We start from the raw sequence: 21,572 nt of genomic DNA on the forward strand, positions 1-21,572 counted from the left end.
AGCATGCCAAACAAGGAATTTGACTCCGGTAGATCTCGGCTACTTTAGATAGCTAACAACATTCAGGACGACGTGCAAAAATTGACAATTATTCTCAAACATCCCCTGATCTTAAACTCCCAGGAGGGCAAGGAAAAACACTAAACTCCTACTAGGGGAAATGAGAAACCTTGAGAAGAGACCACAGATGGGAGGATCCCTCTTCCAGGATGACCAGGCTACAATGGATGCAGAGAGGACACATAGTACACATAACATGGACAATCCAAAGGTAAAGCATTGAGAGCAGGATGTTATTGCACAGTAATGTCTCTGAGACTCTTTGAGTGGTGTGAGTTCATCAGAGTGACAGCCTGGGGAAAGAAGCTGTGTCTGTGTCTGCTGGTTTTGGCGTACAGTGCTCTGTAACGCCGTCCGGAGGGGAGTAGTTCGAACAGACTGCGACCTGGGTGAGAAGAGTCTGTAGAGATGTTACTTGCATGTTTCCTGGTCCTGGACAGGTACAAGTCCTGGATAGATGGGAGGTTGGTACCGATTATCTTTTCTGCAGTCCTGATTGTCCGTTGCAGTCTGTGCTTGTCTTGTTTGGTGGCCGATCCAAACCAGACAGTGATGGAGGTGTAGAGGATAGACTGGATGATGGCAGTATAGAAGGTCTTCAGCAGCTCCTGTGGCAGGTTGAACTTCCCGAGCTGTCTCAGAAAGTACAGCCTCTACTGGGCCTTTTTCCGGACAGAGTCTATGTGGCTGGTCCATTTAAGGTCCCGAGAGATTGTGGATCCCAGGAACTTGAAGGTGTCCGTGGAGAGAATATCATTACTGTGGATAGTGAAGGGAGGAAGTGGTGAAGCGTCTCTCCTGAAGTCCACTGTCATCTCCATGGTCTTGAGCGGGTTCAGCTCCAGATGGTTTTGGCTGCACCAATGGACCAGCCGCTCCACCTGCTGTCTGTACGCAGTCTCCTCACCGTCAGCCCGATGAGAGTGGTGTCGTCTGCATACTTCAGGAGCTTCACAGGAGAGTGGCAACAGTTCTTCTCTGGTAAAAGTGATCCAGGATGGGCAGCAAAAGACGCAGAAAACACACAAAATAAGACAAAGTAGCAGAGAGCGAGTCACAGAGGTGGCCATCGGCGGCGACATCTTGCATATGTCGGATGGCTTAATACTAGAACAGCGGTTATTTTGATCTGCCTCTAACAGCGGGGTGCGTCAATTGACGCTCCACCAATGCGACACATTACTGTCGCACATCACGTTGCGCACGTCTTGTTTGTGCGCACGTCTTGTTTGCGCGCACGCCCCAAGAACATAATTGTGTGAGGATATCGTAGCGCAGGGGTCACCAACATTTCTTAAACCGAGAGCTACTTCCTGGGTACTGATTAAGGCAAAGGGCTACCAGTTTGACACAGACTTCTGAAATAGCCAATTTGCTCAATTTGGGTTTCACTATGTGTTATTATTATCATTTCCAGTTCACATGAAAGTGTGATTTTAACAAGAATAGCAAAAATACAGTCAAACATCGGTTTTTGACCCCAATCCGTTCCAGAAGGCGCTTCGAGAAGCGAATTGGTCGAATTCCGAATCTATTTTCCCATTACAAATAATAGACATTTTTTTTATCCGTTTCAAAACAAAAAACCCCGCCTTTTTTAAGCATTTTTTCATTTGCGCACATTTGTCCAATCGCACAACTGCAGCGCACCGCCAAACGCGCAACCGTAGCGTGTCGCCCACCGCGCAACTGCACCGCGCTGGTCGCATCATTGTGACAGAGCCGTCGCTGAAATTTAGAAAATATTTTTAAAGTCCTCATGTACTTTCCAAAATTTAGGTGGACCTAAGTGTGCATGGAGCTTAATTTTGTCCGATCGCGCAACTGCAGCGCACCGCCGAACGCACAACCGTAGCGCCTCGCCGACCACACAACTGCACCGCGCTGATCGCATTATTGTGACAGAGCCGTCACTAAAATTTGGAAAATATTTTTAAAGTCCTGATGTACTTTCCAAAATTTTAGTGGACCTCAGTGCGCAGGGAGCTTAATTTGGTCCAATCGCGCAACCGCAGGGTGCTGGACGCTCACTGTTGCATTGCTTTAAGAGCATCTTTGTGTTTTAGGATGGCTTTACTGCTCCCAGGAATGATTAGGGGTTAATACAATCCTCAAAGTAACGAAAATACAATAACAACGGAGTCAGTCGGCATCCGGGCCATGCGGTCGGGTTTTCTCGGGTCCTCCCGGCTCATCTCGTGAGGTTTGACCTCCGAATTTTGTTCGACAACCGAAGCAAAAAATCTCGAATTTTTTGTTAGAATTCCGATTTGTTCGAGAACCAGGACGTTCAAAAACCGAGGTTTGACTGTAAAATAAATAGATGCAGCTCACTGACAAGTGCCGCTATTTGAGGTAATTTTAGAACAGTCCTGCGGGTGACTCATGCGGTCCTCACGGGCAATGTGTTGGTGACCCCTGTCGTAGCGGAATGACGAGTGTAATTGTATTATTATATAGAGATGAAGGGAACAAAATCAAAGTCGCGTCAGCCTTCAAAAGAAAGTATGCAGGCTGAAACGCTAGGCGACCCGTGTTCATCACGACTACGACAACAAAGCACGCGCCCACAGCGCGACACTACCAAACAGGCTCTCGAACATCTTCAGAACCTGGTTGATACAGACAGTGACGATGACGTCTCTGCTGACATGTTTGATTACGTCTCAACAAGCAGTGATACTGAAGAAGATGCAGGAACATCTTCGAGCTCCGATGACGTCACATCAGACATAGAAGAAGGGGACGCAGTAGAAGTGGAGGCTGCACACTCACACAGAGATGAGGGGGATGCTATAGAAATGGAGGAGGCACCCTTTCACAGAGAAGAAGGGTACGCTATAAACGCTATAAAAGTGGTTGCTGTTCCAGTCATTGCTTCACACAATGAAAGTAGGCTGGGATTTAAGGTTAGCAGCAAAGATGGCACAGAGATCACAGACAGTAATCAACCTAATTCCCTCCCACACCTCCTTCCTGCTGTTCTGCTGCAGCTTCTGATGAATCACATCCTCTGAAAACATCAAGTAAACTGCCTCACAGGTCATTTACCTGGGCGGTGGCGGGTTTCGATGAGACCAACCAGGCCGACTCAACCAGTGCGGAGCAACAGGTGACAGCCTTTTTCCTGTCCAAGGGCATAGAACTGGACGGGCATAGCATAGAGGCCTGTCACCCACTCCCGCGAAGAAGGACGAGCGACAAACCTGCTGTAATACTGAGATTTGCAAACCGAAGACATAAAACGGCACTGTTAAAACAAAAGAAAATGCTGTGAGGATCCGTCGTTTACCTGAATGAGCACTTGACCACAGAATCCCTGAGTGCTTTCAGAGCAGATCTATTGACGGAAGACTGGAATTGTGTGTATAATGAGTGTGTATAATGATATATTCCTAGAAAGATTTATGTCATTGTATGATTAAAAACTGCCCACTAAAGCAATGCAATAGGAAGCATAAGTATACAGAGTCCCCATGGATCACAAAAGGTCTACAAAATGCCAGTAAAAAGAAAAATTCTATGTATTGAGTATTTATAAAGCATAGAACCATAGAGACAGAAATTAAGTACAAAAGATATAAAAACAAGATGCCGCAAATTATGAGGAGGTGCAAGAAGGAATAATACAGCAAGTTAATAGATGAAAATAGAAACAATAGTAAAGGGATATGGGAGGTTTTAAACAGTATTATCCGGAAAGGAGCTGCTAACACAAAGTATCCTGAACACTTCATGGATAATGACAAGACCATAAACAATATGGAAGATGCGGTCAATGATTTGAATGCATTTTTTTTTGGTGAATGTAGGACCGAAATTGGCTGAGGGTATCAGTGACCCGTCGATAGAGCAGGCGAGAGCAGTCGGAGATGGTATTGAAATTAATCCAAGTTCAATGTTCCTGAGAGCGGTTGATGAGAAAGAAGTATTAGCTATTGTAAAATCGTGCAAAAATAAAACATCTACAGACGGGAATGATGTTGATATGACCTTAATTAACGAAGTTGTTGATGGAGTGGTAAATCCTCTGACATAGTACATCTGTAATTTGTCCTTTAAAACAGGTACCTTCCTAAGCAAAATGAAAACGGTGAAGGTTATCCCACTGCATAAAACAGGAGATAAACATCTCTTTACAAATTATCGACCTGTTTCTCTCGTATGTCAATTCTCTAAAATCTTGGAGAAGCTTTTCATTGTGAGACTAGTTAGCTTCACTAAGATATACAACTTGCTAACTGACAGTCAATATGGATTTAGAACAAATAGATCAACAACTATCGCACTAATGGATTTGACGGAAGAAATAACTAACTGTATTGACAATAAGGAATATGCAGTAGGAGTATTTATTGATTTGAAAAAAGATTTTGATACAATTGACCATAACATTGTATAAATTGGAAAGATATGGGATGAGAGGTATAGCATTGAGCTGGTTAAAAAATACATGACTAATAGACAACAGTTTGTTAAGATGGTTAATTGTATATCATCATGCCTAGACATTACCTGTGGAGTCCCTCAGGGGTCAGTGCTGGGCCCCATATTATTTATTTTGTACATAAATGATATTTGTAAGATGTCAACTATCTTTAAATGTAGTATTTTTGCGGACAACACCAACATCTGTTCTGCAAATACCTTAAAGAAAGTATTGGGAGACTATTACAACTGAATTGTCCAAACTAAAAATATGGTTTGACATTAATAAATTATCATTGAATGTAGACAAAATAAAACTGATGGTATTTGGAAACCGTAAAATAGATACACAGATTCAAGTAACAATAGATAGTGTCAATATTGAATAAGTTTATGAGATCACATTTTTAGGAGTAATATTAGACAATAAATTCTGTTTTAAACCTCATATAAGATACATTAGAACCAAAGTAGCAAGGAGTATTGTGCAGTGCAAAACATATTCTGGAGCGAGGCATGTTGTACACTCTGTATTGTCTTGTCTTACCATATTTGACTCACTGTGTGGAGATATGGGGAAATGCATACATAAGCACTTTAAAACCATTAATTATACTACAGAAAAAAACAATGAGAATTGTACACAAGGTTGGATTTCAAAATGATACAAATACCGTAATTTTCTGACTAGAAGTCACTCGGAATATAGGTCGCATTAGCCATAAAATGCACAATAACGTGAAAAAAAAAACATATATAAGTCACTCGGAGTACAAGTCGCATTTTGGGGGAAATTTATTCGACAAAATTCAACACCAAGAACAGACATGAACGAGCAACAACAGGCTAAACCAGGAATGTCCAAAGTCCGGCCCGCGGGCCAAATCATATTTAATACGGCCCACAGCTTCGATCTGATAATGTATTATTCATGGCCCGCTTGACCTGTCAAACGGAATAAAAAAAATCATAAGACTTGAAACTGTAATTCCTCCTATTACCAAAAGGTGGCAGCACCAGCAGAGGGCTGTACCAGTATCCGGGATCTTGTTCTTTCGGTCACGACCCATAGCTCGTGACCATAGGTGAGGGTAGGAGTGTAAATCGACCGGTCGCCTTTTGGCTCAGCTCTCTCTTCACCACGACGGACCGGTACAGGGTCCACATTACAGCCGACGCTGCACCGATCCGCCTGTCGATCTCCATCCTCCCCTCACTCGTGAACAAGACTCCAAGATACTTGAAGTCCTCCACTTGGGGCAGGATCTCATCCCCGATCCGGAGAGGGCGTTCCACCCTTTTCCGACCGAGGACCATGGACTCGGATTTGGAGGTGCTGACCCTCATCCCGACCGCTTCACACTGCTGCGAACCGTTCCAGTGAGAGCTGGAGATCACGGCCTGAAGAAGCCAACAGCACCACGTCATCTGCAAATAGCAAAGACGCGATGCTGACGTCCCCAAACCGGACCCCCTCAACGCCTCGGCTGCGCCTAGAATTTCTGTCCATAAAAATTATGAATAGAATCGGTGACAAAGGGCAGCCTTGGGGAACGAATCCAACTTACTGCCGGAAATGCGGACCAGACTCTGGCATTGGTAATACAGGGCCCTTATCAGTTGGCTCGACAACCCGTACTCCCAAAGCACCCTCCACAGAACCTCCCGAGGGACACAGGCGAACGCCTTCTCCAAGTCCACAAAACACATGTGGACTGGTTGGGCGAACTCCCATGCACCCTCGAGGACCCTGCCGAGGGTGTAGAGCTGGTCGGTCCACTGTTCCACAGCCAGGACGAAAGCCACACTGCTCCTCCTGAATCCGAGGTTCGACCTCCCGACGGACCCTCCTGTCCAGCACCCCTGAATAGACCTTACCGGGGAGGCTGAGGAGTGTGTTTCCCCTGTAATTGGAACACACCCTCCGGTCCCCCTTCTTAAAGAGAGGAACCACCACTCCAGTCTGCCAATCCAGAGGCACTGTCCCCTATGTCCACGAAATGTTGTAGAGGAGTGTCAGCCATGACAGCCCCACAACATCCAGAGCCTTTAAGAACTCCGGGCGGATCTCATCCACCCCCGGGGCCTTGCCACCGAGGAGTCTTTTAACTACTTCAGTGACTTCGACCCCAGAGATTGGAGACTCCGCCTCAGAGTCTCCAGGCCCTGCTTCCTCAATGGAAGGCGAGTAAGTGGAATTGAGGAGGTCTTCGAAGTATTCTCCCCACCGACTCACTACGTCCCGAGTTGAGGTCAGCAACACACCATCCCTACTGTAAAGTGTTGACGTTCCACTGTTTCCCCCTCCTGAGACGCCGGATGGTGGACCAGAGTTTCCTCGAAGCCGTCCAGAAGTCTTTCTCCATGGCCTCACCAAACTCTTCCCACGCCCGGGTTTTTGCCTCAGCAACCGCCGAAGCCGCATTCTTCTTGGCCATCCGGTACCTGTCAGCTGCCTCCGGAGTCCCGCAGGCCAAAACGGCCCGATAGGACTCCTTCAGCTTGGCGGCATCCCTTACTGCCGATGTCCACCAGCGGGTTTGTGGCTTGCCGCCACGACAGGCACCAACGACCTTATGGCCACAGCTCCGGTCGGCCGCCTCAACAATGGAGGCGCGGAACATGGTCCACTCAGACTCAATGTCCCCCGCCTTCCCCGGGACGTGGGAAAAGCTCTGCCGGAGGTGGGGAGTTGAAGCTCTTCCTGACAGGGGATTCTGCCAGACGTTCCCAGCAGACCCTCACAGAGCGTTTGGGTCTGCCAGGTCAGACCTGCATCTTCCCCCACCATCGGAGCCAACCCACCACCAGGTGGTGGTCAGTTGACAGCTCCGCCCCTCTCTTCGCCCGAGTGTCCAAAACATGCGGCCGCAAATCCGATGACACGACTACCCCGTTGATAATTGAACTGCGGCCTAGGGTGTCTTGGTGCCAAGTGCACACATGGACACCCTTATGTTTGAACATGGTGTTCATTATAGAAAATCCGTGTCGAGCACAGAAGTCCAATAATAGAACACCGCTCGGGTTCAGATTAGGGGGCTCATTCCTCCCATACACGCCTTTCCAGGTCTCACTGTCATTGCCCACGTGAGCATTGAAGTCACCCAGTAGAACAATGGAGTCCCCAGAAGGAGCGCTCTCCAGCACTTCCTCCAGGGACCCCAAGAAGGGTCGGTACTCTTAGCTGCTGTTTGGTGCATAGACACAAAAAACAGTCAGGACCCATCCCCCCACCCGAAGGCGGAGGGAGGCTCCCCTCTCGTTCACCGGGGTGAACCCCAATGTACAGGCGCCCAGCTGGGGGGCAATACGTATACCCACACCTGCTCGACGCCTCTCACCGTGGGCAACTCCAAAGTAGAAGAGAGTCCAGCCCCTCTCGAGAGGGCTAGTACCGGAACCCAAACTGTGTGTGGAGGCAAGTCCGACTATACCGAGTCGGCACTTTTCTGCCTCACACACCAGTTTGGGCTCCCTTCCAGCCAGAGAGGTGACATTTCATGTCCCAAGAGCCAGCTTCTGCAGCCGGGGATTGGACCGCCAAGGTCCCTGCCTTTGGCCGCCGCCCAGCTCACAATGCACCCGACCCCTTTGGCCCCTTCCACAGGTGGTGAGCCCATGGAAAGGGGGACCCACATTTCCTTTTCGGGCTATGCCCGGCCGGGCCCCATGGGGAAAGGCTCGGCCACCAGATGCTTGCCTTCGAGCCCCACCTCCAGGCCTGGCTCCAGAGGTGGGCCCCGGTGATCCGCGTCCAGGCCAGGGAAATCTATGTCCATATATGTTTTTCTTCATAAGGGGCTTTTTGAGCCGTGCTTTGTCTGGCCCCTCACCTAGGACCCTTTTGCGATGGGTGACCCTACCAGGGGCATAAAGCCCCAGACAACATGGCTCCTAGGATCATTGGGACACGCAGACCCATCCACCACTGTAAGGTGACGACTCATGGAGGGGTTAATGTTAAAAAATGTCTGAAAAAAGAATTGGCCCCCGGGCACCTTCACTTTAACAAATCTGGCCCTCCTTGCAAAAAGTTTGGACACCCCTGGGCTAAACGATAGGTATGCTAACGTGATATAAACACAAACGAAGAGCTGAGACCGGGTCTGACGTAACATTCAGAATTATTCAAGTAACTATTACATAAATAACACGTTTATAAAACCATCTGTGTCACTCCAATTCATTAAATCCATCGATCATCCTTTATGTTAACGATGCCCCTTCATCATTCCGTGATCGAATTTTTGTCCTTTATGTAAACAACCGCCCCGCCGCACCACTGATGTCACTTGAAATGCAAATTACAGTAATCCCTTGCTACATCGCGGTTCGTTAATTGCAGTTCATTTATTTATTTATTTTTTGAATTTTGAAAATTTGTGAAAAAATTCACATATAAATCGCTCCTCAGTATAAGTCGCCCCCCCAAACTATGAAAAAAAACGTGACTTATAGTCCGAAAATTATGGTAATTTGTTTTTCAAATCAAACGATTTAAAGCTAATGGATTTATTCAAATTTAGACTGGCACAGATAATGTATCGAGCAAAGACTCAAAAACTCCCAGGGAACATTCAAAAATTATTCATTGAAAAAGATAAGGGACATAATTTGAGAGGAAAATGTAATTTTGATAAGGGGTATGCTCGCACCAATCTCAGGAGCAGGTGCATATCATCCTATGGAGTAACTGTGTGGAATGGGCTAGGAGATAAAATGAAGGAAAGCAGAAATGTAGTTCTATTTAAAAAAAATATATAAAGGAATGATAATTGCTAATTGCCAAAAAGAGGAAAATGATGGTGACTAATGTCAAACGTTTGGATTATAAACTGTTGTTGTTCTCTCTTGTTCTTTTGTAGTTGAATGTTCTCACTTGGAACTAAGTGATGGATAGGGGTAGGACATGATAAGCTTAGGCTTCTTCCTACTCCTTTTCGAAGAGTGATGAATATTGTTTGTTTTTGTTGTTGGTTTTTATTGTTTTTATTCTTTAAATCATGTTCGAAATAAATATTCATTCATTCATTCATTCATAAATAAGGCTCGCATCATCCCAATATCTATACCTGGTACTTTGACTATTCAAAATAGGAAAAAAAAAATTATGGATAAATATGGTTTCTTTTGACAGTGTCGTGTCAGTGTATCTACGTGTTTTTTTTAAATTAAGGCTGATTTTGCTGTATCTCTGTTAAGTGTTAGACAGGACAACAGTCCTATCCAGTACTTCCCAGTCTGCCCAATTCCAAGAGTTTCTCCTGAGGTCCAACAAGTACAACTGCCTAAAGATGGTGGGTGATACAAGTTCTACAGGCAGGTCCCTGATCTTGGTTGAGGTACGTGCTGGAATAAATCCTTCATTACTTTTCTTATCAAGATGACTCATTTCCACCAATGATAAAAACTAATAAACATTTTCCTTAACAAAATCCAGGTGCAATAAAAATGAAAACTTTAACTTTAAAATATCCTTTTCATCTTTGGCAATTCATTTAATACACAAGCCTTTGGGTAAGTAGGTAGGTAGGTACTTCATTGATTGCGAGGGGAAATTCAGGAGCCAGCAGTTAAAGACATAAACAGATAGACTATAAACATCGGACACGACAAAAATGACAACAGGAGAATAGATGTGATTAGATCAAATAAATAGGTTAATAATAATAATGATAATTAAATAGATCAAATAAATAAACAATAAACAGTGTCATGACCGTGAACGCGCCCCTAACCCCTGCGACGAGTTAAAAAGTCTCACGATACGGGGAAGAAATGAACCCCTCAGCCTTTCTTCCTCAAGAACCCCACAGCCGGTCACTGAAGCAGCTCCTCTGCCCAGTGACTGTACAGCGGATGGACAGGATTGTCTTCTTGAAGCTGCCCCCAGCATACAGCACACCACCGTAAAGAAGAAGGCACTCGCCACAACAGAATGATAAAACTTCTACAGTATCACATCACAGACATTGAAGGACGCCAACCGCCTCTCTCAGTGCTTTTTCTTGGACAAAGCGTGCACATGCGCAGACCAATAAAGTTATACTCCAAGTTATTTACAGGTTTGCACACAGTTTTCATTGAAAGTCACTGGCTCAGAACAAGGCCTTGGCCTTCTGAAGTCCACCATGGTGTTTAGGTGCAGGTGGTTGGAGCCACACCAACTGGCGAAGCGCCGGACCAAGCCCCTGTACTCCTCCTCTCGCCCATCTCTAATACAGCCAACAAAAGCAGTGTCGTCCGCAAACCTCTGCTCATGGCATAACTCAGAGATGCACTGGAAGTCAAAGGTGTACAGGGTGAATAGGAAGGGAGAGAGCACTGTTTTCTGCGGCCCTCCAATGCTGCTCCTCACCGTGCCTGATCTACAGCCTCCCATGCGCAAATGCTGAGGTCTGCCCGTCAGATCATGATCCTTGCCCTCAGGTGTGAGCGCACACCCATCGCCAACATTTTGTCACTCAGGAGCACAGGCTGAATGGTGTTAAAGGTGATGGAGAAATCCATTAAAGTAATCGATAAACAGCAGCATGCAGCATATAGGCAACAGCATCTTCCCGATAAGCAAATTTTAGAGGGTTGAGACCATGCCTGAAGCCTGAAATGGTGAAACAGCAATCGCTCCAGAGTCTTCATCAAGTGAAAAGTCATTTAGCTCCGCAGGTCATGGTTTCTTTGGAACAGGGACTATGCACAACGTCTTCCGCAGCTGAGCCACCACACCTTTCCCTAGACTGATGTTAAAGATATGCTGCAGAGGGTCACCCAGCTCCAGAGCGCAAGTCTTCAGCAGACGAGAAAAGACCCCGTCTCGACCCGCAACCTTTCTGGGCGGAGTCCCCTCAGCTGTCCACTAATTTGAGCTGCCGTCAACTAGGGCGGAAGGGCATCTCGCACTGACCTGCAGCTAGTAATGTAGCAGGGTTAGAAGGTGCTGGCGGGAGTGAGGGCGAAGACAAGCGGGTGTTGTCGAATCTGTTAGTCATTCAAATGGTTCGCCCTCTCCACAGCGCCACTAACGGGAACACCTTGCCTTGGACCACAGCCGGTGATCAACCTCATTCCGTCCCACACCTCCTTCATGCTGTTCTGCTGCAGCTTCTGTTCCAACTTCTTCCTATAGAATGAGTTTGCCACCTTGAACTGGGCCCTGAGCTCCCTCTGCACTCGCTTGAGCTGCTGCTCCAGCTCACCGTCCATGAGTGCCCGCTTCTTTCGATTCAGGAGGCCCTTGATCCCACTCTTAATCCCTGGAGATTCAGAGCAGCGCCTCAGAGTGCTGCGTATGCAGGTCAGTAACCACGGAGTGGATGAAATCACACACTTCTCCCGTGTCCACATGTGGAGAAACATAAACAAGAGCAGCAAAAGCTTGCACCACCTAACATTCACATCCAGAGCGAGACCACCACCTTTACTCTTCCCACAGGTTTTGATGTCTATGTTGGCTCTGATTGTGCTGAAGCCTGGTAGCTCAACACTAGTACTCGACATGCTCGCCCTTAGCCACGTCTCACAGAAGCACAGCAAGATGCACTCTCTGAAGGACTTCACAGTCGTCACCAGCGCAGCCAGCTCATTAGTCTTATTTTGTAGCGAGTTGACATTCGCCAGGATCACGGAGGGTACAAGAGACTTAAAATGCCACTTCTCAACAAGCCGCCTAGCTTATCCTCTAGCTTAGCGCCAGCTCTTTCACCTCCACAGGCAAGTGTGGGACCACACCTTCCTGGGACCAGGCTTTTAGGTCGCATAAAAAAATCCCTTGACTAGGCGATAGTTGCCATAACACAGAAAATGACGAAGTTTTTGAAAAGAGAGAGAACTGCTCGTAGGATGCTACACACGACTGCGGCAGGAAGAAAAAAAATATTTATTTCAGTATTAATGCACTACCACTCGTTCAACAGTCAATTGGGAGTTGTAGTTGTCTTAATGTGTGTCGCACAGGGCCAGCGTGGCTCAGTGGTCGTCTCGAGGTGGGCGTTTGATCCCTGGCCATTGTAAAGGAATTCAGTGCAAAGTAGACATTCAAGATTCAAGAGTTTTTATTTGCCATGTTTGAGCGTGCCAAACAAGGAATTTGACTTCGGTACATCACAGCCTCTGTTCAACAATGTTATTGCACAGCAATGACTCTGAAACTCTAAGAGTGGTGTGAGTTCATCAGAGCAACAGCCTGGGGGAAGAAGCTGTCTCTGTGTCTGCTGGTTATGGCGTACAGAGCTCTATAATGCCGTCCGGAGGGGAGTAGTTCAAACAGACTGCAACTTGGGTGAGAATGGTCTGTAGAGATGTTACTAGCATGTTTCCTGGTCCTGGACAGGTACAAGTCTTGGGTAGATGGGAGGTTGATTCCAATTATATTTTCTGCAGTCCTGATTGTCCGTTGCAGTCTGTGCTTGTCTTGTTTGGAGGCTGATCCAAACCAATCAGTGATGGAGGTGCAGAGGACAGACTGGATGATGGCAGTGTAGAAGGTCTTCAGCAGCTCCTGCGGCAGGTTGAACTTCTTGAGCTGTCTCAGGAAGTACAGCCTCTGCTGGGCCTTCTTCCGGACGGAGTCTATGTGGCCGGTCCATTTCAGGTCCCGAGAAATTGTGGTTCCCAGCAACTTGAAGGTGTCTGTGGAGAGAATAGTATTACTGCGGATAGTGAGGGGTGAAAGTGGTGAAGGATCTCGCCTGAAGTACACTGTCATCTCCACGGTCTTGAGCAGGTTCAGTTCCAGGTGGTTTTGGCTGCACCAGTGGACCAGCCGCTCCACCTCCTGTCTGTACGCAGTCACATCACCGTCCTGGATCAGTCCGATAAGAGTGGTATTGTCTGCATACTTCAGGAGCTTCACAGGAGAGTCACCTGAGGAGAAATAGTTGGTGTAGAGAGAGAGAAGAGCAGTGGGGAGAGAACGCACCCCTGAGGGGCGCCAGTATTGGTGGTCCGGGTGTCAGATGTGATGCTCCCCAGCCTCACATGCTGTCTCCTGTTGGTGAGGAAGCTGGTGATCCACTGACAGGTGGAGGCAGGCACCGCAAGCTGGATGAGCTTCTGTTGGAGGATGTCAGGAGCGAGTATTTAGTTTTTATTCGCCATGTTGGAGCTTGCCAAACAAGGAATTTGACTTCGGCTAAATTACAGCCTCTGTTCAACATTTAGGTGACTAACAACACTCAGGACATGTGAAAAATGACAAATATTCTCAAACATCCCCTGATCTTAAACTGGTGTGAGTTCATCAGAGCAACTGCCTGGGGAAAGAAGCTGTCTCTGTGTCTGCTGGTTTTAGCGTAAAGAGCTCTATAACGCCGTCCGGAGGGGAGTAGTTCAAACAGTAGTTCAGAGGGAAGAGTGAATACCATTTAATATTTACCACAGAAGCGATGTCATCAAGCTGCAACCAATTTGAAAAACTGCCAACAGATGATGTCGAGGCGTGTGGTTTGGGCTTAATGGATCCCCATTTCAGCCCAAAACGTAATGCTAGGTAAAAAGTACTTATGTATTTGCTTCAAAAATATAAAAATTCAGTGGAGCCTCGGTTTTCGAAAACAATCCGTTCCAGAAGGCTGTTAGAGAAGTGAATTGTTCGAATTCCGAATCATATTTTCCTATTACAAATAATGGGGGAAAAAAAGTAATCCATACCAAGCACCGCCCCAAAAAACGCCTTTTTTAAGCATTTTTTGATTTGCACATTTTTGTCCAATCGCGCAACTGCAGTGCACCGCCGGACGCGCAAATGTAGCGCGTCGCCGACCGCGCAACTGCACCGCGCTGGTTGCATTATTGTGACAGAGCCGTCGCTGAAATTTAGAAAATATTTTTAAAGTCCTGATGTACTTTTCAAAATTTAAGTGGACATCAGTGCGCAGGGAGCTTAATTTTGTCCGATCGCGCAACTGCAGCGCACCACCGAACGCGCAACCGTTGCGCGCCGCCGACCGCGCAACTGTACCGTGCTGGTCCCATTATTGTGACAGAGCGGTCGCTGAAATTTAGAAAATATTTTTAAAGTCCTAATGTACTTTCCAAATTTTAAGTGGACCTCAGTGCTCAGGGAACTTAATTTGGTCCGATCGCGCAACCGCAGCGTGCCGGGCGCTCACTGTCGCATTGCTTTAGGAGCGTCTTTGTCTTTTAGGATTGCTTTACTGCTCCCACTTGCTTCCTTTGGAGGCATGATTAGAGTTGATGCAATCCTCAGAATAACGAGAACGTAATAACAAACGGAGTCAGTTGGCATGCGGGTACTCTCGGCTCATCTCGCGAGGTTCGACAACCGATTTTCGTCCGACATCCGAAGCAAAAAATCTCAAATGTTTTGTTCGAATATCAATTTTTTCGAAAACCGGGACTTTCGAAAACCGAGGCTCCACTGTATATCAATACAGTATTTATATAAAGAAAATAGTGTATTGTGCATCTGAGTTTATTAGAACCAGCTCAGTGGCCTAGTAGTAGAGTGTCCGCCCTGAGACATGAAGGTTGTGGGTTCAAACCCCGGCCGGGTCATACCAAAGACTATAAAAATGGGACCCATTGCCTCCCTGCTTGGCACTCAGCATTAAGCATTGGAATTGGGGGGTTAGATCACCAAATGATTCCCGAGCGCGGGACTGCTGCTGCTCACTGCTCCCCTCTCACCCAGGGGATGGATCAAAATCACATGGGGATGGGTTAAATGCAGAGGACAAATTTCACCACACCCAGATGTGTGTGTGACGATGATCATCGGGACTTCTAAATTTATTACTTCTCTATAGGAATTCTAGCCACAAACCCACTTTCGAACATGGCAACTGGGCAAACAAGGAATTCTAGCTTTATTTACTAATTTCATAAGGCTGCATGAATGCATGTCATGAGCAAATCTCCACAAATCAACTCAAGATTAGTTTTATACCACATTTGTGAAGTGAATACAGTAATCCCTTGCTACATCGTGGTTTGATTATCACAGCTTCAGTACATCGTGGATTCCCCCCCCCCCCCAAAAAAAAAAAAATTGACAAATTCAAAATAAACCTTCTAAATTGAGAAATTATGGCACGAAAGTTGCCCACACACCAGCAGAAGGCAGGGAGTGTCCGCACAATTGTGGTACATACACGTACCAATTTTTTTGCTGCATCCTCACAGCAGAAACGTCTTCCGAAAGGAAGTCAAGTGACTTCTTTATGTCCTCGACCTCCTCCGTAGACATGGTCAGGTTTTTTTTTTTGGTCCTATATTGTTTTCTTTGGACTCAGCGACCTCTGACAGCTCAAGCCACTGTTTCCCGGTAGATCAGCTGTTAGCTGGCAGCTAACAAACTTGCCGGTTCACGATCGGCTTGGTTCAGTTAAATTTCCGTTTGTTTTCTTTCACTCTTGAATGCCTTGGTTTTGTTAATTCCTCTCCAGGATCGTTTCGCTCTGCTCGTTGCCGCGCCGTAGTTGCCGTTCGTGGCTGCTTCTTCAGAACAACTTGTGTGTGACTTCTGTCACCGCCAGTTTGCTCTCATTTGTTTGCACAAACAATACCGATAAGCGCAAGAAAATCACTTTTTTGCACTGAGTAGACAGAAATCTGCCGTTGGGAGTTTGAATCGAAAAATGGCCAGAATTGAAGCAACAGATAACAATCAAGTAATAATGTGTTAATAATTTCATATATAAGTCACTCCTGATTATAAGTTGCACCCCCGGCCGAACAAGGAAAAAAACTGCAACTTATAGTCCGGAAAACACGGTATGGATATATGTGTGCGTGTGTATATAGTGTATTTTCACGATTAAAAGACGCACAAACGCCTTTAATTTTATCAACAAACGAAAGTGCACCTTTTAAGAAAGTGCGCCTTTTGTGTGGACCAAACTCAAAAATCAGTAAAGTTGTTTTGTGTGGTTTCCGTAAGTCAAAGTCAAAGTCTGCTTTATTGTCAATTTCTTCACATGCCAAGACACACAGAGATCGAAATTACGTTCCCTCTGTCACGTCTCGTCCCCAACTGCTCCACTATGTGTCTGTTGTCTTGGTTTCTGTCTGTGTGCTCGCCCCTCCCCTCCTGTGTGCCCATGATCAGTGTGATTGTTCCCACCTGCCTCTCGTTACCTGTCGTGTATAAAAGTCCTGTCTGCCCCTCACTCCCTGTCGGATCATTGGTTGCTGTCGTTCGGCGTTGGCGTACTGTCTTGATGCCGTCATGTCCTGCTGTCTTCTTGTTTCACGTCCCGGTCAGTCAGTCAAGTTATTGTTTAAGTCATGTCAGTTTACCGAGTCTGTATTTTGAGTTGCTTCAATAAACCCTGGTCCAAGCTGCACTTGGTCGTCCTGCTCCATGCTCCACAACCGATCCTGACACCCACTATCCCACGGTGACAAGACATAGTTCACAATGTACATACAAGTAAACAACACAAGAAAAATAAAACAAGAAGGCACAATCAATGAATAAATAAGAGTGATGAACAAATAATAAATAAACAAATAACACAATAAATAAGTACAAGATGCTACACAGAAGGGGGAAGAGAGTTCATGATCCTAACAGCCTGGAGAATGAAACTGTTGGTGAGTCTAGCGGTGCGGGAGCGCAGGCTCCTGTACCTCTTCCCAGAGGGCAGAAGATCAAACAAAGAGTGAGCGGGGTGACTCACATCACTCACAATTGTGGTCGCCTTGCGGGCGAGATGGGAGGCGTAAATGCCCTTTAGGGAGGGGAGTGAAGCACTAATAATCTTACCAGCCGTGTTCACTATGCGCTGCAGGGCCTTCATGTTGTATTCAGTGCAGCTACCACCCCAGACAGCGATACAACTGGAGAGGACGCTCTCAATGGTGCCACGGTAGTCATGACGGCCGTATGAGCACTTGCTCGCCTGAGTTTCCGCAGGAAGTACAGGCGCCGCTGAGCTTTCTTCGCCAGTGACGCGGTGTTGGCGGACCAGGAGAGGTCCTCACTGATGTGCACCCCCAGGAATTTGGTGCTGCTCACCCTTTCCACCACAGCACCGTCGATGGTCAGCGGCAGGTGTTGGGTGTGACCCTTCCGGAAGTGAACAACAATTTCCTTGGTCTTGTTGCCGTTCAGCAGGAGGTTGTCCCTGCACCACGCGGTCAGAAGGTCAACCTCCAACCTGTACTGAGTCTCGTCGCCCTTGGTGAGGAGACCCACCAGAGTCGTGTCGTCAGCAAACTTCACTATGCGGTTGTCGCTCTAGGACGCAGTGCAGTCATGCGTCAGCCGGGTGAAGAGCAGCGGACTGAGCACACAGCCTTGGGGGGCCCCCGTGCTCAGCGTGATGCTGGCAGAGATTTTGTCGCCAAGACGTACCACCTGAGGCCTCTGACAGAGGAAGTCCAGTAAACAGGCGTTGACATAGATCGGGACCAAAAAACAATCAGAGGACTAGACGTAACACGTAGAGGAGTACGTCCCTTCACCGCTATTGTTTTGCGTGGCTTCCACCACGTAGATTGGGACAAATAAGAAACAATCAGAGGACTAGACGTGTTACTTAGAGGAGTACGTACCTTCACCGCCGTTGTTTTGTGTGGCATCCGCCACACAGAGAAGTAATATACAGGCACCCAATGACCCAATCAGAGGACATAACGTTTTGTGTACTTCGGGGCGGTAGACTGTACTTCACGTAATACGTGCCTCTGCGGCCATTGATAAATGAATAAAATCGTTTGTGCAAAGGAAACAGCATTAGGACCCTCTAAAATTGCATAAAAAAAGAGACATGCTTACGAGGCACAATTCAACCTTCCTGGAAAGCCGGGATCATTGCCGAAGAGCAACGTGATGACGACGACACAATGACGAGGGAAATTGGCATGTCAAATGGTGAATTTGCCCAACTGTTTAGTTTGGATATAGAAGATGAGTACTTATACGGATTTGCGTATGAATATCGATCAACAATAATGTGAGTACACGATTAAACAGTAGAAAAATGTACAACCGAACGCACTTTCTTGCTCCCGTGATTTCTTTTGTTTGTTTACTGTAAATCATGGCATGCATGTGCCCTATGATGCGGTGCCCCCTATGTATGTGTTAAATACAGTAATGGCACACATAACTGAGACTGCCCCTTTTAGTACGGTGCGCCTTTTGGTGGTGAAAATACGGTGTATTTGTATATATATGCATATATATATATATACACACACACATATATATATATATATATATATATATATATATATATATATAGTCAAACCTCGGTTTTCGAACGTCCCGGTTCTGAAACAAATCGGAATGCGAACAAAAAATTCGAGATTTATTTGCTTCGGTTGTCGAACAAAAATTCGGAGGTCGAACCTCACGAGATGAGCCGAGAGGAATCGAGAAAACCCGACCGCGCGATCCGGATTCTGACTGTCTTTCGTTTTTATTGTATTTTCGTTACTTTGAGGATTGTATCAACCCCTAATCATGCCGCTAAAGAAATATAAATAAATACAATAAAGAGCAAAAAAACCATAAGACGCACCGAAGTTTAAGTCGCATTTTGGCGGAAATTTATTTGACAAAATCCAACACCAAGAACAGACATGAACCAGAAACAACAGGTTAAACCAGGGGTCACCAACCTTTCTTAAATCGAGAGCTAGTACTTCCTGGGTACTGATTAAGGCAAAGGGCTACCAGTTTGACACACATTTCTGAAATAGCCAATTTGCTCAATTTAGCTCAATGTGTTATTATTGTCATTTCCAGTTCACATGTGTGATTTTAACAAGAATAGCAAAAATACAGCCAAACCTTGGGTTTTGACCACAATCCGTTCCAGAAGGCGTACAAGAGACTTTGTAGTTTGTGTCATCGGATTTGCGGCCGCATGTTTTGGACACTCGGGTGAAGAGAGGGGCGGAGCTGTCAACTGATCACCACCTGGTGGTGGGTTGGCTCCGATGGTGGGGGAAGATGCCGGTCCGACCTGGCAGACCCAAACGCTCTGTGAGGGTCTGCTGGGAACGTCTGGCAGAATCTCCTGTCAGGAAGAGCTTCAACTCCCACCTCCGGCAGAGCTTTTCCCACGTCCCGGGGGAGGCGGGGGACATTGAGTCTGAGTGGACCATGTTCCGCGCCTCCATTGTTGAGGCGGCCGACCGGAGCTGTGGCCGTAAGGTCGTTGGTGCCTGTCGTGGCGGCAATCCCCGAACCCGCTGGTGGACACCGGCGGTAAGGGATGCCGTCAAGCTGAAGAAGGAGTCCTATCGGGCCGTTTTGGCCTGCGGGACTCCGGAGGCAGCTGACAGGTACCGGATGGCCAAGCGGAACGCGGCTTCGGCGGTTGCTGAGGCAAAAACCCGGGCGTGGGAGGAGTTCGGTGAGGCCATGGAGAATGACTTTCGGACGGCTTCGAGGAAATTCTGGTCCACCATCCGGCGTCTCAGGAGGGGGAAGCAGTGCAACGTCAACACTGTTTACAGTGGAGATGGCGTGCTGCTGACCTCGACTCGGGACGTCGTGAGTCGGTGGGGAGAATACTTCGAAGACCTCCTCAATTCCACCTACATGCCTTCCATTGAGGAAGCAGGGCCTGGAGACTCTGAGGCGGATTCTCCAATCTCTGGGGTCGAAGTCACTGAGGTGGCAAGGCCCCGGGGGTGGATGAGATCCGCCCGGAGTTCTTAAAGGCTCTGGATGTTGTGGGGCTGTCATGGCTGACATGCCTCTACAACGTTGCGTGGACATCGGGGACAGTGCCTCTGGATTGGCAGACTGGGGTGGTGGTTCCCCTCTTTAAGAAGGGGGACCGGAGGGTGTGTTCCAATTACAGGGGAATCACACTCCTCAGCCTCCCTGGTAAGGTCTATTCAGGGGTGCTGGAGAGGAGGGTCCGTCGGGACGTCGAACCTCGGATTCAGGAGGAGCAGTGTGGCTTTCGTCCTGGCCGTGGAACAGTGGACCAGCTCTACACCCTCGGCAGGATCCTCGAGGGTGCATGGGAGTTCGCCCAACCAGTCCACATGTGTTTTGTGGACTTGGAGAAGGCGTTCGACCGTGTCCCTCGGGAGCTTCTGTGGAGGGTGCTTCGGGAGTACGGGGTGCCGAGCCAACTGATAAGGGCGGTTCGGTCCCTGTATCACCGATGCCAGAGTCTGGTCCGCATTTCCGGCAGTAAGTCGGATTCGTTCCCAGTGAGGGTTGGACTCCGCCAAGGCTGCCCTTTGTCACCGATTCTGTTCATAATTTTTATGGACAGAATTTCTAGGCGCAGCCGAGGCGTTGAGGGGGTCCGGTTTGGGGACCTCAGCATCGCGTCTCTGCTTTTTGCAGATGACGTGGTGCTGTTGGCTTCTTCAGGCCGTGATCTCCAGCTCTCGCTGGAACGGTTCGCAGCCGAGTGTGAAGCGGTCGGGATGAGGGTCAGCACCTCCAAATCCGAGTCCATGGTCCTCGATCGGAAAAGGGTGGAATGCCCTCTCCGGATCGGGGATGAGATCCTGCCCCAAGTGGAGGAGTTCAAGTATCTTGGAGTCTTGTTCACGAGTGAGGGGAGGATGGAGCGCGAGATCGACAGGCGGATCGGTGCAGCGTCGGCAGTAATGCGGACCCTGTACCGGTCCGTTGTGGTGAAGAGAGAGCTGAGCCAAAAGGCAAAGCTCTCAATTTACCGGTTGATTTACGCTCCTACCCTCACCTATGGTCACGAGCTATGGGTCGTGACCGAAAGAACGAGATCCCGGATACAAGCGGCCGAAATGAGTTTTCTCCGCAGGATGTCCGGGCTCTCCCTTAGAGATAGGGTGAGGAGCTCGGTCATCCGGGAGAGACTCGGAGTAGAGTCGCTACTCCTCCACGTTGAGAGGAGCCAGATGAGGTGGCTCGGGCATCTTATCAGGATGCCTCCTGGACGCCTCCCTGGGGAGGTGTTCCGGGCATATCCCACCGGTAGGATACCCCGGGGACGACCCAGGACGCGCTGGAGAGACTATGTCTCTCATCTGGCCTGGGAACGCCTTGGGATCCCCCGGGATGAGCTGGATGAAGTGGCTGGGGAGAGGGAAGTCTGGGAGTCCCTCCTAAAGCTGCTGCCCCCGCGACCCGACCCCGGATAAGCGGAAGAAGATGGATG

General features: G+C 47.7%; 1 protein-coding gene across 15 annotated transcripts in view; it reads left to right on the top strand.

Moving 5' to 3' along the window:
- rad17 (RAD17 checkpoint clamp loader component) overlaps nt 1–21,572 on the top strand; it is a 183,008-nt gene that overhangs the window by 29,766 nt on the left and 131,670 nt on the right. For all 15 annotated transcript variants that reach the window (XR_011086589.1, XR_011086588.1, XM_068650069.1 and 12 more), the window contains one exon: nt 9,694–9,833. Coding sequence is in view for 13 of the 15 variants with exons in the window: in XM_068650069.1 (XP_068506170.1) it covers nt 9,694–9,833 (140 nt within the window). In the remaining 2 variants the exon portion in view is untranslated. The remainder of the gene's footprint in view (nt 1–9,693; nt 9,834–21,572) is intronic.

The sequence above is a fragment of the Syngnathus scovelli genome, chromosome 3 (assembly GCF_024217435.2).
Source record: "Syngnathus scovelli strain Florida chromosome 3, RoL_Ssco_1.2, whole genome shotgun sequence".
Taxonomy (NCBI): domain Eukaryota; kingdom Metazoa; phylum Chordata; class Actinopteri; order Syngnathiformes; family Syngnathidae; genus Syngnathus; species Syngnathus scovelli.